General features: G+C 41.2%; 2 protein-coding genes across 3 annotated transcripts in view; both read left to right on the top strand.

Moving 5' to 3' along the window:
- rcan3 (regulator of calcineurin 3) overlaps positions 1-3,633 on the top strand; it is a 36,637-nt gene extending 33,004 nt beyond the window's left edge. For both annotated transcript variants that reach the window (XM_086154389.1, XM_086154395.1), the window contains one exon: positions 134-3,633. In XM_086154389.1, coding sequence (XP_086010515.1) covers positions 134-288 — 155 coding nt within the window. In that variant the 3' untranslated portion in view covers positions 289-3,633. The remainder of the gene's footprint in view (positions 1-133) is intronic.
- A 2,802-nt stretch (positions 3,634-6,435) lies between these two features.
- On the top strand, positions 6,436-16,049 carry ncmap (non-compact myelin associated protein). The gene is made up of 5 exons (XM_086157380.1): positions 6,436-6,451; positions 6,564-7,016; positions 13,425-13,531; positions 14,135-14,219; positions 14,948-16,049. The coding sequence occupies exons 3-5, from the start codon at positions 13,438-13,440 to the stop codon at positions 15,225-15,227; spliced, it is 459 nt and encodes a 152-aa protein (XP_086013506.1). The 5' UTR covers positions 6,436-6,451; positions 6,564-7,016; positions 13,425-13,437; the 3' UTR covers positions 15,228-16,049.
- The last annotated feature ends 46 nt before the right edge of the window (positions 16,050-16,095 follow it).

Below are 16,095 nucleotides of genomic sequence, written 5' to 3'. Positions count from 1 at the left end.
GGGCGTCGGAAAAGCATGTCTGCTTTTTAATATTCAAACCAGCTTCTCAATTTTTTTACGTCACATTGACAGTAAGAAAAACACATCTGAATAATTCAAAACTCCACTTATATTTGCTTTCTTTGTCATCCAGGTGAGAAATATGAGCTCCACGCCGGCACAGAATCCACCCCCAGCGTTGTCGTCCACGTGTGTGAGAGCGAGACCGAGGAGGAAGAGGCGGTACGGCCAAAGCAGCAAATCGTCCAGACCAGACGTCCCGACGGGCCCTCCAAGGTCTTCAACTAGAGAGGTCTCGCCCCCCTACACCAGTGCGGCCCCCGACCGCCCCCTAACCTGCAACACACCTGCCCTCTCTCTTGCCTCTGCACTCACGGAGAGCGTCGATGCCCCTCATTTCAGTTCAACAACAAAAGCAAAAACAAACCAACAAACATTGCTAGAGACGGTGTTTGTGGGGGAGCATGGCGATCGAATGAGGCGGCTTGAAGGTGACGGATGAGAATCACACACACGCTCATTCACATCCTGCAGACAGCGTGGGGGGACTGGTGGGCGCGCCTGCCTCCACCCCACCAATCCCCCTCATTTTCAGCAAGAGGGGTGGGATTACCTGTCCCCGTGCCGGTGCCTGTCACTCATTGCACACACACACACACACACACACACACACACACACACACACACACACACACACGCGTGCACACAGATGCACACACACACACACACCCGGCTCTCATTGCTTCTGCATCTTACCAATCAGTTGGCTTGTTAGCTCCTCCTCTGTCTCACATTAATTTAGTTGAGGATGTGCATCTCAAGGCAAAGACTTTTTTTTTTACAATTAAATACGTTTTCAGGTCATCTATAGATATATATAAATATATATATATATACATATAATTGTCTATTAGTTTCTTTTTTCCATTCATTTTCATATCGGCTGGTTTGTCGCTTCAGCTCGCATCGAGATTGAGTTTGTGATGTTCCTGCTTTTGTCTGCATGTATATACTGTTTTACAAGAAAAAAAAAAGAAAAAGAATGCATACAGAAACACAAATACTAACCAGATATATAGAAAAAAAGGAACATATTTAACATCACACACAGCACGAAGCGCCATATGTTACTAACAAAGTTGTGGTGACTGTTTGACGATGTTTCCTTTCCGCTTGTTTTGGCTTTTTGTCCTCTTTTCGTTCCTTTTTTTTGGAGAGGTGTTGTTTTTTGCTGAAGTATTAGATGTGTGTTCCTGCTGTATTTGATACCCTGACACTTCCTTTGCATGCCTAGTTACTTCTGTACACAAGGAGCTGAGGTGTTTTTGTCTTAATTTCAGTGTTGTTCGTGGTGACGGGGACACGGCGTGACTCTTTTCAAGTAATGTCTTAGGAGTGGCAGGGCAGTGGGGGGAGGCGGAGTGGAACGGTCCAGTCTTGGTTATGACGGCGAATTTGCCATTTTCTACTGAGTGGATCAGAGACAGTTCATCCCACTCATTTATATTTCAAGGGGTTTTGGTGGGGGGGTGCTTTTTTTTTTCATTTGCCCAACTCTAATAACGATGTCATTGTCTTTTAGTTGTCTGGTTAGATTCCCCCCTTCATTTCTACCTTTCCGGTCTTATTCCAAAACCAACTGCTGCTTATTTTGCACTGAGTATCTCCAAGCAATGCCAGGGGCCTCGACCGTCTCCTGCTGCATACCTGCACTGCTTCTAACTGTAAATATACGAGCGGTAATATAGCAGAATATTCGATTTTTGGGGGTTTACTCAAAAGGTAATTTTGCAGAATAAAGGGAAAATTAGGTAGATATCAACCAAAACACTCTCTTATACTTTAATTACAGCGTGTAGGTTAATTTTCCACCGGAATACGTCAAGGGACGTTTTCAAAGCAGCAACACAAACTGCACTTTATAATGTGTTGCTTGTAAGTTAATAAGTTGTTCAGAGCATGAACACCCCTTATGTTTGCTTCACATTTCTTTCAGTCCCCTATCGGATCAGTTCATTTAACCAAATCCTTTAAAAATATAAGATATAGCAGTGCTTTGGAAGGCGGGCAGCACAGTGGCGCTGTGGTAAGCGCTTTGACCCCACAGCAACAAGGCCACTGGTTGGCTCCCGACGGGAGGGTGCCTCTCTTTTTCGAGAGTCCATATTCTCCCCGTGTCTGCTTGGGGTTCCTTCAGGTTCTCCGGGTTCTTCCCACAGTCCAAATGTTTCATTGGAGACCCTAAATTACCTGGACTTGTGAATGACAGGGTGAATGGTTGAATGTCGCTATATGTGGACCTGTGATTGGTTCAGGGTGAACCCCGCCTCTCGCCCAATGACAGCAGGGATAGGCTCCCACAGCCCCTCAGCAACCTTGATTGCAGGATTAGCAGTGTAGAAAGTGAATGAATGAATGCTGTAGAGGTCTAACGGGGCTTTTAGACGTCCTTGATGGGTCGAAACATTTGGCGGGGAAGTGCTGTCCAAAAAGACTTCTTTGCTGTAGGACGTAGTAGGAAACAAAAGACAAGTCCGTCTGCATATGAGCACTTTATTATCGCTGTTTTCTTTTGTTTATCACACCTAGTCGTGTTTCTTGACTGAAACAGGTAACAGTGTTTGTGTTTTTATTTTTGTTATTTTCTTTCTTGTGAGTCTCTTTCATCCAATGCTGAACACCTGATTAGCCTTTTCACCAGCGTATTGCAGTGAGTGAAAAACTCCACTTCCTTTTTGCTAGTGCGAGCCTTCGGAATGTTTTGGCCTTTTTTAGGATTGATTGGGTGGGGAAGAAAAAAAGAAATATATATATACATATATATATATATATATATATTGTCATGCAGTACAGCTTGAGAACAAAATCTTTGTTTTTGCGTTTGCCCTCGAGACACATTCATCTCATCTCCTGGAAAGTTGAAGCGTTTTTTTTTTTTTTGAGAAAACACCTCGTCGGCAGAGTGCAGTTTTTATCGCTGCCACTTTCTGTAACAAGCAGCCAACTGGCGCGACCGGTGGTGATGAAGAGGAAACGGCCGAGCGGGAGGAAGACTTGTAAACAACTTTATACTCTGTGGTCACGGTGTTTAAAACTGGGTGCATTTTGGTCACAGTTGTAATGAAAATGTATATTTATGTACATATGCCAAGTGTTTTTTTTTTTTTTTTCTTTTCTTTTTCTTGCTGAGGCCAGTCCCAGTGTGCGGTTTGTTATGGCTTCTCCCAGCAATGTAGTAATTGAGAAAAAAGAAAATACTTAAAAATGTGCAACAATAATCATTTCTGAGGATGCTTGATAAAAAAAAACGAACTGTCATTGTGTTGTGCACAACATGTCTGTTTTATTTCTGGGAATTGTCTACTAAAAGGGTCAGAAAAACTCTTAGTCACTGTTGTACCGTTTCCGTTGGAATTTGAATATTGTGTCTCGTATCGTAGGAACACCGAAAAACAAAAGTAGCAGAACAAGCAATAATTTCCAGTTGTATACAACCCGTACATGTACTTTCATGTTCTGTACTTATTTCTAAGAGATGGTCTCTGTCTCTCACAGTATCCGCTTCTATTTGTGTAGTATGATAATCATTTGTTTCACATTGAGGAAAAAAAACATAAAGACTTATTCTTAAAAGCCATGTTTGGTGTTGCTTTTTTAAGGATTGATTTGATTTCCTTTTCAAACCAGGGATTTAAATACTGAAAAGGAAAGCAGCCCACGGTCATCGACCTACCATCACATATTTGTCAATTGCATTCAAACTATTTGTTCATTAACCCTCATATTATGTTAAGGGTCAATTTGACCCATTGGGTCAATGGGTGAAACGGGTCAAATTGACCCTTAACATAAAATGAGGGTTAAGAACCTAAAAGCACAACAGGCACAGGGGTTCGGGAGTTGGGTGTCACGGAAACATACAGTCTGCGTGATTTAAAGTCAAGCTTGTAGCTCATGCCACTTACATATCACAGAACCATGCATGTTACTCAAGAACACGCCCAGCGGCTATATTTATATTGTCCTCCATTGAAATAATCCAAAATGTATTTCTTCAGATCAGATTACTCTCAAGGAGTTTCAACCAAATGATGTTTTATTGCAATTCAATCATCGATCCTTTTCAGAAAATAAGTTGATATTCTCTCTCTAATCACCCTTTGCAAATCGTTATTTTCAAGTGGTTAGTTCATATTTAATTCACATATCGTTAACTCATCGTGACACGGTGGTGCAGCGGTTGGCGCTTCAACCTCACGGCAAGAAGGTCTCTGGTTGGATTCCAACGGGGGGACCGTTCTGTGTGGATTCTCAATGTACTCCCAGTGTCTGCATGGATTTCCTTCCACAGTCCAAAAACCTGTCAGAGGTTCCTTTGAGTCTCCAGATTGCCCACATATGTGAATGAGTGAGTGAAAGGTTGCATGTCTCCATGTTTGGCCCTGTGATTAGTCCAGGGTGAACCCTGTCTTATCGTCCAACACCAGCTGGAATAGGCCCCCGCAGCCCTGCGACTGCAGGATGAGTGGTATAGATTATGAATGACTGAATGAATGAATATTTCAACTACCTTGATTATGACAGTAGTTTGCATGATCAGTTATGGAAATGTGCAACCCTATTATCAAACAAAGAAAAAGAATTATTTGAATTTTAATATGAGTAGAGCAGAGTGCAGTCTTGAGTTTGCTGAGATGCAGGTGAAGTGACAGCTCTTTGAATTAGCAACGCAGCGCATGACATCTAAACGGAAGCCACAGTCTGCATTCCAGCAGTTTAATGAGATTCATAACTGGGTTTTTTTAGCTGTCAGCTCTGAAGGGAAGACCGATGACTACCAGAGACCGCTAATAATGAGTTTCTGTCATACTTTACCTGTTGGCAAACTGCATGTTGTTATTGCACGGGACGCAAAAATATAATATAATAATGGCAGAAATATGCATATCTGCATTGCTTATTTGGCAAAATAATATTTGACAATCTTGGTATTTCTCAAACACACTCATACATTTGGAAACCTTTAGGCTGCTATTTTCTTAAAGACTCCCTCTCATAGTGGATAATGTTAGTGGTATGGTTTCAGTCAAATCTTTGAGATGACACACTGGTACTCGTTTTCTTCGTCTCTGCAGTCCACAAAGGCCTCTTTTTCTCACTCGTTGAGGAATTCCTGAACAGGTCAGGTGCAAGTAGGCGTTCATAAGTTCAGCGTTTGTCCAGAACTCGACCACAAACATGCCAAGGAATCTCAACAGATACCTTACTGATGCGCCGCTTGCAGCTTTCGATACAAGTATCGTAGAATGGCTTAAAGGGACATAAGAGTTTAGTGCAACGCAAACACCCGCTTCAGCTGTAAAGCATTAGCTGATGGACGCAGTGCTACAACATATTTATCCACTCGAAAATGTGCTGAAAAATTTTGACAATTTGTAATGGCACATTTACCACAGTGGTTAGCAGCAAGAAGCAAGAAAGCAAGACAGTCCCTGGTTTGATTCCAACAGGAGGCCTTTCTATGTGGAGTCTCCATCTTTTCCCTGTGTCTGTTCTGGGGCTCCTTCGGGTTCTCTGTGTTTCTCCCACAATCCAAAAACATGCGGGAGATTCATGGAAGACCCTAAATTGTCTAGACGTGTGAATAGAAGGGTGACTGGTTGTTTGTCGATAACTGGACTCCGACTCTCCTGCGACCCTGAGTGCAAATAAGCAGTATTGATAATGAATGAATGAATGAATGAATTAGAAACTCATTGGCCTTTATTCAGACTACAGGCTCACATCTTACTCAGATCCTAAGTTTAGGATATAGAACTGGGAGACTCGCAGTTCATCTTTTGTCGGGTCTTTGTGAAATCTGACCTCCGCGTTATGGACTTGTGTAATGACATTGCACAGCTGAAGGCAGGGACGCCGAAGCACCAGCGCAGGCGAACAGGTTGTAAACAACGCTTTCGGCACCTTGTGTGAATCAGAACGCTTGTGTGTCGGTCCGAACGAATGAAGCTAAGTTACATTTTCCCATGAAGGCCCAGCAGTGACTGGCCCTATTGTGATGGGCGCCTCCTCGCCCCCCGGAGGCAACATGAGACCTGATCTGGACCGCTGATTGGCGCAGTCTGGGGAGAGACTTTTGTGCGCGGTGCGTCACGGAAGCCACTGTAAGAGCAGGACTCTGGCTTAAAATACTCTCACGCAATTATCCGTACATTCTCAACTGTCTGTCAAATGAAATGTTTGGTTGTAATGAGCTGAATCAACAGAACGGAAGAGAAATGACAAGAAAATATGTTTGCTCCGTTCACACCCCGTACCCTTTGGACATGGGCTGTAATTTACAGTTAATCTTCAACCACACATTTACAGGTGCAGGTGTTGGTGCAGTGGTGAGTAGAGCTGGAGAGCACCGGAACCCTGACCCAAACCAGACAAAATACCTCGGACCACGGTGAGGTTCACCTTTCATAAGCAAACGAGCAAGAATTAGGGTGGTTCCCGCTTGATGTTATTGTGGTTGTTTTTCTAAAGTGTCTTCTCCTTCCTGCTGCCACCACTTTCAGATCAAGCGAAGCATCCTGGTGATGCAGCCGCCGCCATGTCACACCTTCAGAGAGGAACCTTTTATATTCAGCGGCCGTGACACACCTCACACTCTTCAGCTGAGTAGAAGGACCTGAAAAACCAGCTACCTGAGATTGTTCCTCTCCCCGTGGAGCGGGGAGCGAGCATGCGTGGAGCCTCCTCCACACTCTCGCATGAACACTCGTTTCCATCGACACACACACACACTCACCAGCATCTCTCCCTCTTTTGATTTTTGGGGACTGTAACTTTAGCAGAGCCAAGGACTAAATCCTCTCCCGGAGTATCTTCTCTTCTACTTCCTGCCCGGCCACTCGATCCCTTCACCAGTGGGCTATGTCCCCCCCTGCCAGCTGAGGGAGGGGGCTCTGCACGGCTCGGGCTGCCATCGGGAGAAAGCTCGGGCTGAAAATACGAGGAGCTGTTGTAGGGTGAGTCCCAAGGCACATTAGTGCTTCTGGATTATTCACAACTGTTCGTCTTGTGAAATCTCGTATACGCGTGCCTGTATTTTCAAATATATGCGTTTACCAGACAACGTGACGAGACGTGTGATGCTCTGGTGAAATGAAAATTGCTTGCATTCCAAACCTCCTGTTTCCACAGGGCTTTGGGGATCAACCCTGTAAACCTGATTTGTTTGTTCTTCTCATCTCTCTATCGGGTGACTGCTAGAACGGCCCAACTTATCTTCTCATCATTTGTCTTTGTCGGAAAATACCTTGCAGGAAAACCTATCAGCAGTTTGAATGGAGCCGTGGCGCGAAAGATGATATTGTTTGTTAGACTGGGCTGTTGTGTTGTTTTCTTTTGTTCTACCTTTCCTTTCATAAGTAGTCTTTTATTCCACCTCCATCAGATTGCTGGACCGGGGATAAAATGTTGACTTTCAAGAATAACGAAGCAAGCTGCTTCCTTTTGTAAAGGTCAAAGTCTGCTGTGGCACAGGATCAGCAACAGTGAGCAGAATACATTTACTGTTAATGCAAATTAAAACAAGTAGGGGAAACTTATTTATGGAGCACATTATAACGCAGCTTGAGCTGTGCCAAAATGTTGTAAAAGGAAATATAAAAACAAATGAAAAGAACCAGACAGTGACATAAACACAGCCATATAGAACAAGCATAGTACAACAATAAGGGGCATGTTATTTATAAACACGACCATAGGGAATGGATGCAGTTATAGCCATTACAATAAAGTCTATTGAACTCCCCAAACCAATACACACACACACATGCAAAAAAAAACTTTATTTTATCTGACCTGTTTGAAATGTTCAATAACATCCATTTTAAAAACTCAAGAATGCTGCATAAAATGGAGTCCCCACCACAGATGATAAGTGGGCGGTTTTGATAAGCTCTCTTTGTTTTATTGTCCAGCCTCAGAAAGTAAGCCAAACAAACAAAAAAAGAATTCCAAAACATCCTGCGGTTGAAAGCTTTCTGCAAGCAAATACTTTTTGGATACATGCAGTTATCCAGCATGCCAAGAAGTTCTCTCGGTCACCAGCAGATATGTGTATTATTAAATACCAGCAACAACCAGGATACGTGGCATCAGGACGAAGGGGGGTCGACAAAAATTCCATCAACTGAGTGAAATGCATGGAATTTCTCATAGTTTTCAGCATATATTAGTTCCTATCAGGTGTGTGTTTGTCAGTTTTCTGTCAGCTGGCAACGCCGCCCTCTGATGTGTGTCTACCTCTCAGTACATATAGCCCTGTATGCTGAAGCATTAGGAATGATAAGCTGATTCAACAGGCAACAATTGAAATCAGCACTGTTGCTTTTTCAGCTCTTTTGTGTCAGAACACTCACGGAATTCACACAGAAAACACTTTGATTTCCCCTTTTTATTTATCTTTTTTTAATTCAGACTGTCAGTCCAACCCCGGAGGCGTGATCCGTCTCTTGCTCACCACTTTTAACCTTCAACGTGTATATTAGTTACGCCGTGCAACTAACTGAATTCCAAATCCTTCTTCCGCGTGATATTTCTAAGAAAGCTTGAGATGACCTCTCTGCTGTCACTCCACAGCTTTTCATCCGCGGAGAGATGAAATCATAATCCCACTTCCCCATTACCTGGGGATTTCTTTAAATTGACTGCTCAAATATTGACTCGGACTGTCGTTTAGTAGCAGTTGGACCAAATATGCTGATGGCAGACTCTTGTTTTTTATGTGATCGAATACACCTAGCCGAAGAAGGGGAAAAAAACGAAGTCCACAAATGGCTTTCTCTGCAGAAAAAGAGGATGCTAAATTGTTCCTTCTCCGCTTCGAGTTCATTCTTCGACGACAGTAAAGTGTTTGTTTACCGAGGGTGGAAGAAAGGATATTGAATCTGCAATGAGAGCGGAGCTTCAATTTGTGGAACAACAAACAAACCCGTATCACAGCAAGAGGAAATTGACTGCAGCGCGCATTGGCATGAGAATATAGAACTGTGGTTGGTTCTTGCTGCAGTTCCATTTTCTCGCAAAATCCAGACAATGTATATAAACACATGCTCTCCTATTGTTAAAAGCTGTCAGCCTGCGTGTCATCAGATATCCAAAATTGGACATTTCTGTCTCGCCATCTTCCGTCAGCCACATCTTTCATGACATGAGTTGCAGTGGATGTTGTGACGCACTAATCACACTCATTCTCTTTGAAACCAAGCATCTAATCTGGTCCTCCAAGGAAATGCAAGATACATAACTTTAAAAGTCTTCAATATTTTGAGGGTATAATCACTTTATGTACTTTCAACATTTTTGTGATTAAGGTCGACCAACGGACAGCATGTCACATTTCAAAAGGGCATCCATGAAATTTTATACTGCTGGATGCCTCTAGCCACCCGATTTATTATGCGAAGATGTTAATGCTATAATGTATTCCCCAGTGAATTCGCAAATTATATGCAAGGTGGTTTGGTAAAAAATTCTTATAAATGCCTGTAACTCTTCAGATGAAAACAGGGTTCTCCTAATGTTGGGGTAGAGCATGAGGGTCACAGTCTATATTACATACTTTGCCCTGTGTTGTAATTGACTCTCTTATCCACCAACAATGGAACAGTGAGCCACATTTACTGCAATACTCTGGCAAGGTTGCAGTTATTTCAACTTGGAAGATACATAGGCTAAATAATAAAATAGGATTCAGACACCATGACTTCCTGTATGTTCCAGCAGCAGCAGAGGGTGAAGCAGCAAAATGAGTTGATATAATTTAACCGACGATACAAACGTAACTCGGTGGATATGAATTAATCTTATCATAGGATATACAGTACAATTGAGTATTAAAGGTGACTTATTTTAGTATACAATTATCCCAGCATTATACTGAAATCCTGACATCATCCTGCAAGGACTAATGGTAGCCTTGGTAAAAAATAAAGAATAAAAAAAAAGCAAGTGGTCATCAAAAGAAGCTACGGATTTGGTTTTGTCAAACGTGTTCGATTTGAGATAAAATAAATAAAGACGAAAAAACTATTTGCACCCAGGTGAAACTTTTTATTTTTTATTGCATGTGAATGCAATTGACATCAGTATATGTGATTGAAAATCATATGTTTTGTTTTCCACAAACCCAAGCTTTTATTCTTAGAGGGAAAACCATCGCCATTGAACAAAGTCCTCAGGATCATGGGGAATATAAGACTCAAAATGGCAATATAATGAAAAGAATTTTATCAAGCAATACAACCACAGGGTCAATCTTCAACAATGATATTACAGTACATTTATCATATGTCATATGTTTTTTTTCTTTGAAATCCTCTTTTTTATGGTGACTTTGTTTGATTCAGTTGTACAGGTACTATACTGTTTATCAGAGACTTCTGTGTTGTCCGTAAAGAAATGAATTCATCACTGAACATCGTTGCTAATGTAATGGTGTCACCAAACCTATTTGGCATATGATCAACGAGTCACTTATCCAAAGCTGTCACCTTTACAAACAGCAAATGTGATATATGTCTACACTAATAGTAATAGTAAGTCAACATTAGGACACTTTGTTGTGTAATGTTTGCTGTTGAGCAGGAAGTTGGATAAGATGTTCAGCACACACACGTACCGAGGCACTTTTTTACTTCCCATCATTAGAATTCCGATTCCCTTTTTTTCAGTGAACATTCGTTAGCAAAATTGATGCATTATTTTTCACAGGATCTTGAGATTGAAGGCTACTATAGATGTAGGCTTATTTATTATTTTTTTCCACACAGCCACACCCTACGGGGTTCTAATGTATTATGACAGGCCATCAAAAAGCAGATGTTAGTCATTGTAGCTGATAATGTCTTTCAGCAATTTTTCATTCTATTCATCACTTCATTCCTTTCTGCACAGGCCTTTATGCAATGGCACCAACACTCAGCCAGTACAAGTGTGCGTCATGCAAAATGATTTATGCTTTGAAAATGAACCATTTTGCTCTACCTCTTTAAGAGTGAGTGCATCATACCAATTTATTGTTTTTTGTATTTTTTAATATTCGTATCATTCATTCATTCCATAACTACCAGTTATCTTTTTCCCTGAACTAAGGGGGGGTGGGGCCTGGAGCCTATCCAAGGTTTCGATGGGTTAGAGGCAGCGTTCACCCTGGACCAGTTGATCACAGGCTACTTATAGAGACATAAAGCAATTCACTCTTTCATTCACACAGGGGCAGTTTTAGTCTCCAATGAACTTAATGCACGCTTTTGGTCGTCAGGAGGAAACCAGAGAACCCAGAAGAAACCCAGTCATTAGTTATGATATTAATTTATACATTTACACACATGTATAGTCATATTTTATACATTATTTTGTACATATTTAACACATATGTATGACAAAAAGCACTGAGCTCAGTGAAATTGCATTTTGTTACATTGTGAGAAAATCGGTGACTCAATGCTGCTAAATAAAACCTTTGCAATTTGTAATTGCATGTCTAAGCCACACCTGCAAGGATACATCTTTTTTTTCCAATGTTGACTTTTTGTTTCAAATACTGCATACGTGAATATCAGATGAGGAATTCTGCCGATGACACGCGTCTGTCAGTGATTGAAAGGGAAGCTGGTGTGAGAATGAAATACAATGAAAGGCTCAGTGACGGCAACAGGAAAATACTCTTCTATCATTACATTCTTCTTCTCAGTACTTTCAAGTTGCTTGTTATTGGGTTTTTTTTCTTTTTTTACAGTTGAGGAAAAAGAATTTTTGATTTGGAAAAGAGGTTGATCCAGAAAATACCTTAAAAACTGTGCAAGAGATTGTAGAATGTTGTTGATTGCCATGTAATAATTTTTTGTTGTTGTTGTTTCCTTTTGTCTGTTTATCCTGAGAATGGCATGGAGTTACGGTGTTAAGCGTGGCTGCCTTCTAGGGAGACGGTCCCTGGCTCACTGCCGGGTGGACAACAGTCATTTCTGTGCAGGGTTTGCACATTCTCGGCTTGTGTGGGTTTCCCCCCCGGGCTCACCAGTTTCCTTACGCAGTCCACAGATGTGCAGCAGCCTTAACTGGAGGTTCTCTAGGTGTGCTTGAGAGACTGCAAGGTTGTATGTCTCTGAATGCCATGTGAATTAGAGGGTAAATGGTTGTCCGTCTGTACAGTATATCTGGCTATGTGATTGACTTAGACAACCTGTCCAGAGTGTGAATGGAGGTCCTGCAAGATGAAAACAAATCGTTGTGAAAGTAGGATTGAGTCGTATTCACTCTGAGACCTTTATTTTAAGGGTGAAAGGTTTGTAAAGACTTAGAGAGAGAGATTACATTTTGGCTCGGATATGACTGGAGGGAAATTTCTTCGAAGGGTAACACTGCAGCTATTCTGTATTTCTCTCTCTTTTGAGGAGTTTTAAAGGATTTTTATAAAGGTTGTTTATCCTTGGGAACGACACTGAACCCCAGTTGCTCCTGATGGCATTGTTAGCTGCGGCCATCGGTGTAGGTGTGTACATGAATGAGTGAATGAAATCCAGTGTTAAGTGCTTTGGTATGAAAGCACGATATAAGCGGAGACCATTTACAGTATTTCAACAGTCCCAGTGGGACAAAATCAACTCATATCTGACTCCTAACGATCATGTCAAACCCCCATGGCCTATCTTTAAAAATTGCAAAGTAAGAGATTATGTAAAATGTGTTGGTGTAAATGACAAGTTGGGGAAATAATGGAAAAAAATCACATTGTTCTGTTGCAAAACGGGTCAGGTAAATGCACTTATTGACAGTAGCTTTAGTGAAAAAAAAGAAAAAGCCTGTTCAGTGATTGTGATGTGTCAAACCTGCTGGAAGAGGATTATAGTTCTTGCTCAGCATCACTCTGGGAGGTGACAGCACCGCCTTCGGAGCTTCAGCAGACGTGGCGATGATACACAAACCTTGCTGTGAGACCCTAAAGCCGGTTGATAAGGACCAAACACATCGCTGGTCAATTACCTCTTTACAATCAGCCGCAGGTCGCTCATGTGGATGGAACACTGTAATATCACTGATGACAGACGCAGGCATTGACCGATCTTTGTGTAAAAATATCAACAATCGCCGCACTCGCACGGACACTTTGGACTTCTGGTGATCAGGTTTACGACCGAGGTTACGCAACGATCTTTATTGCCGTGGTCTCTATTGCACTCACTCCCGTTTCTAAGCTGCAAATAATTGTGCAAATATACAACAAGAATGCAAGAATCCGCTTTCGTATAATCTCCTCTTCTGTCTTTCCTGGTTGTTCTATAAATGTAAAACATTCACCTGATATGTCTGAAGTGTTATACAGATGTGCTGTGTGTCTCGACCTTAGCGCCTTCTTTCTCCCCTTGCAGGTCGCTGCTTAAGATGCAAGCTTCAACTGTTTCGTCTGTGACCAACACCACCGTCCCTTCAAACACAACCGCCGTCACAAAATCCAAAAAGCAGATACTCATTCAGAGTAAGGGTCTTATCTTGTTACGTGTGTTTTGTGTGTGTGTGTGTGTGTGTGTGTGTGTATGTGTGTGTGACCATTAGATTGAAATTAACTTAAATCCTTGTATGTTTATGTTGCATTTCAAAAGGAATGAAAGCATGAATGAATGCGTCAGAGTGTGTATCAACGTCCATCTATGATACATATTGCCTTTTTCCCCTATGTATTAGGGTTATGTGACTCATGGTAAATAAAATCGGAATTTTATCGTCAATTTAGAATTCTGAATCAAGCCATTAGGATTCCCATATAAACAATGTTTACAACCAGCATAATGCTAATAATAATCTAATCAGACCAGTTAATCCGAATTTTAAAAATGCACTGACATTGCTATAATATGAAACAAATTATGATGATTGCATCAGGCACAAAGAGAAAGTAGTTCGAAGTAGCTGGCCTGAGAGGACATCGGTAAATTACGACACAGGAGTTTGGTGGTGGAGGTCAAGATCCATGTACAGATGTCTGAGTGAGCGGAAGTGGGGAATATAATGTGCACATTTCTGAAGAGTCACAAACATGACAGTAGCCTTTCAACGTGCTCATCACTCGTGACGTTTCCAGGCTCGGGAGCAATGATTGCTGTCATCGTCATTGGTATCATCATCATTCTCACCATCCTGCTAATCATCCTGAAGACATACAACAGGTAAGGCTACATTCCTCTCAAACAACAAGGTTCCTCCACAATGTCATCACGCTTGAAACGTACCAAAGTAGCTATTTTTAGCAGTGTCTGGCTGAGAGAAGATACTAAACATCGTGCATATGTGACACATAAGTAACAGCAGATTTTTTAATCTAAATATTACACAAGAGACACTGTACCTAAGATGCAAAATTAAATGTTTATAAATATATATACACACACACAGACACACACACATACATATATATACTAGTATAATTGATCATTTTTGTTATTCATTGAGTCATGTTTTGACACTTCAGGTTAGTGGTGGTGAGTAAAAAGGGCAAGTATGAGTATTGTTTTGTAAATGCGACTCAAGAAATAAAAATATACAAAGTACGTCTATGCCGAGTAACCCGAAAATATTGATTAAATAACAAAATCAAACATGATGCACCTTCAATTCAGTCCATTGACCCTTGAGTTTCAATGTTTCTCAAGTTAGGGCTAAAATAAGCATGCTAAACAATAGTTATCTTTGCCTGCAGGAATAAGAAAAACGTTTATTTATTTGTTGAACTGTCCCTTTAATGCTGCATGTCAATCTTAAGCAATTTGTAGCAATATTAAGTAACTTAAGCAATTTCCTTCTTGGGGATCATTAAAGTATTCTGATTGTGATTCTGAGATCCAAAACTTGTGTATATTGAGAGTTGACGTTAATTCACAGCCTCTGCTTTTTCCAGACGGACACATGTATCCCGCGTGCTGGGAGTCAGCAGTGGTTCAAAGCCACGACCAAAAATGTCAAAGTCCATGGGCCAGAGCGGGAGGCCTCTGACCCGAGCGGCAGTCAGTTCAGTGTCGGGCAGCGTCTCTCCTTCAAACCTGCCATCTGAGACCAGCTTCCAGCTCCCCAGAGTAGAACTGAGCTCGGTGGAAGGACACCGCATAGAGCAGTTCAGCACCATCAGTGACTCCACTGTGGTTACCATACACGATGGGCCATCATCAGGAAACACATAGCGACAAGCACGTGGTTTGGTCCTAAAACAGGCTTTGACTGACATGTTGTCTCTCTGGGATGATATGTGCTAAATCCTGTGGAAACTCAGTCTGCAATGTTGGATTAAAATTCACACTCTGCCACCGCTGATGATCGCGATAACAGAGTAGGATAATGGGACAAAAACAAAAATCTGGCAAAAACAAACAGACACACTGGATAACATGAAAGATGTTAGAACCGATGTTTTGTTTTTTGTGTGAGGAATCGCCTCTTGGCTATGATCAGTGTTCAGACACTTGTAGTAAAGATGCTCCATCCCTATAGACATAATGACTCAAGGACTAAAACAGGTTTAAAATGTTGGTCTTCAGAGTGTACATTTCCATATTTAAGAGGGGCAAAGAGGTTCATACGTATGATTAGTATTAGCATTAGGAGAGACTCCAGCAGTATGAAATATGATAACTCTGTGTCATGCTTACCAGTATGATAATGATCATTGCAGATGTATTATATATTATTTTGCATTAAAATGTTGTTCAGCAACACGGTACATGAGATTATGTTATGATTACGAAAGCTGTACAAAGTCATTGTGTTTTGTTTTCTTTCCAAGTGTGGATTGCTGAGATCATGATAATTTTGTAAAATATGGTCCATTTTTGTATGGCACCAAAGGATTTTTGCACTTTATTTCCATTGTTCCATTGTATTTGTAATGTTTTCAGTTCATTAAAATGAATTAAATTAAATGACAATAAAATTCACAGTGTGAGTGGTCTAATTTGCATCGTAAACCTCGAAAGAAAAGAAAAGAAGCAGAGAAAAGAAAAGAAAAATGAAGAGAAAAGAAAAGAAAAAACATTGATTTTGTATGGCAATGAT

This window comes from Fistularia commersonii, chromosome 1 (assembly GCF_037954325.1).
Source record: "Fistularia commersonii isolate RoL2024-O1a breed Wild chromosome 1, RoL_Fcom_v1.0, whole genome shotgun sequence".
Classification (NCBI taxonomy): domain Eukaryota; kingdom Metazoa; phylum Chordata; class Actinopteri; order Syngnathiformes; family Fistulariidae; genus Fistularia; species Fistularia commersonii.
This window is presented reverse-complemented; position numbering and strand designations above follow the sequence as displayed.

What these genes read in the sequence shown, in the direction of transcription:
- ncmap (XM_086157380.1), top strand. Translation starts at nt 13,438, where the DNA reads ATGCAAGCTTCAACTGTTTCGTCTGTGACCAACACCACCGTCCCTTCA. An exon ending in AAAGCAGATACTCATTCAGA is followed by an intron (nt 13,532 to 14,134) that starts GTAAGGGTCTTA and finishes TGACGTTTCCAG; the next exon opens with GCTCGGGAGCAATGATTGCT. An exon ending in ATCCTGAAGACATACAACAG is followed by an intron (nt 14,220 to 14,947) that starts GTAAGGCTACAT and finishes TGCTTTTTCCAG; the next exon opens with ACGGACACATGTATCCCGCG.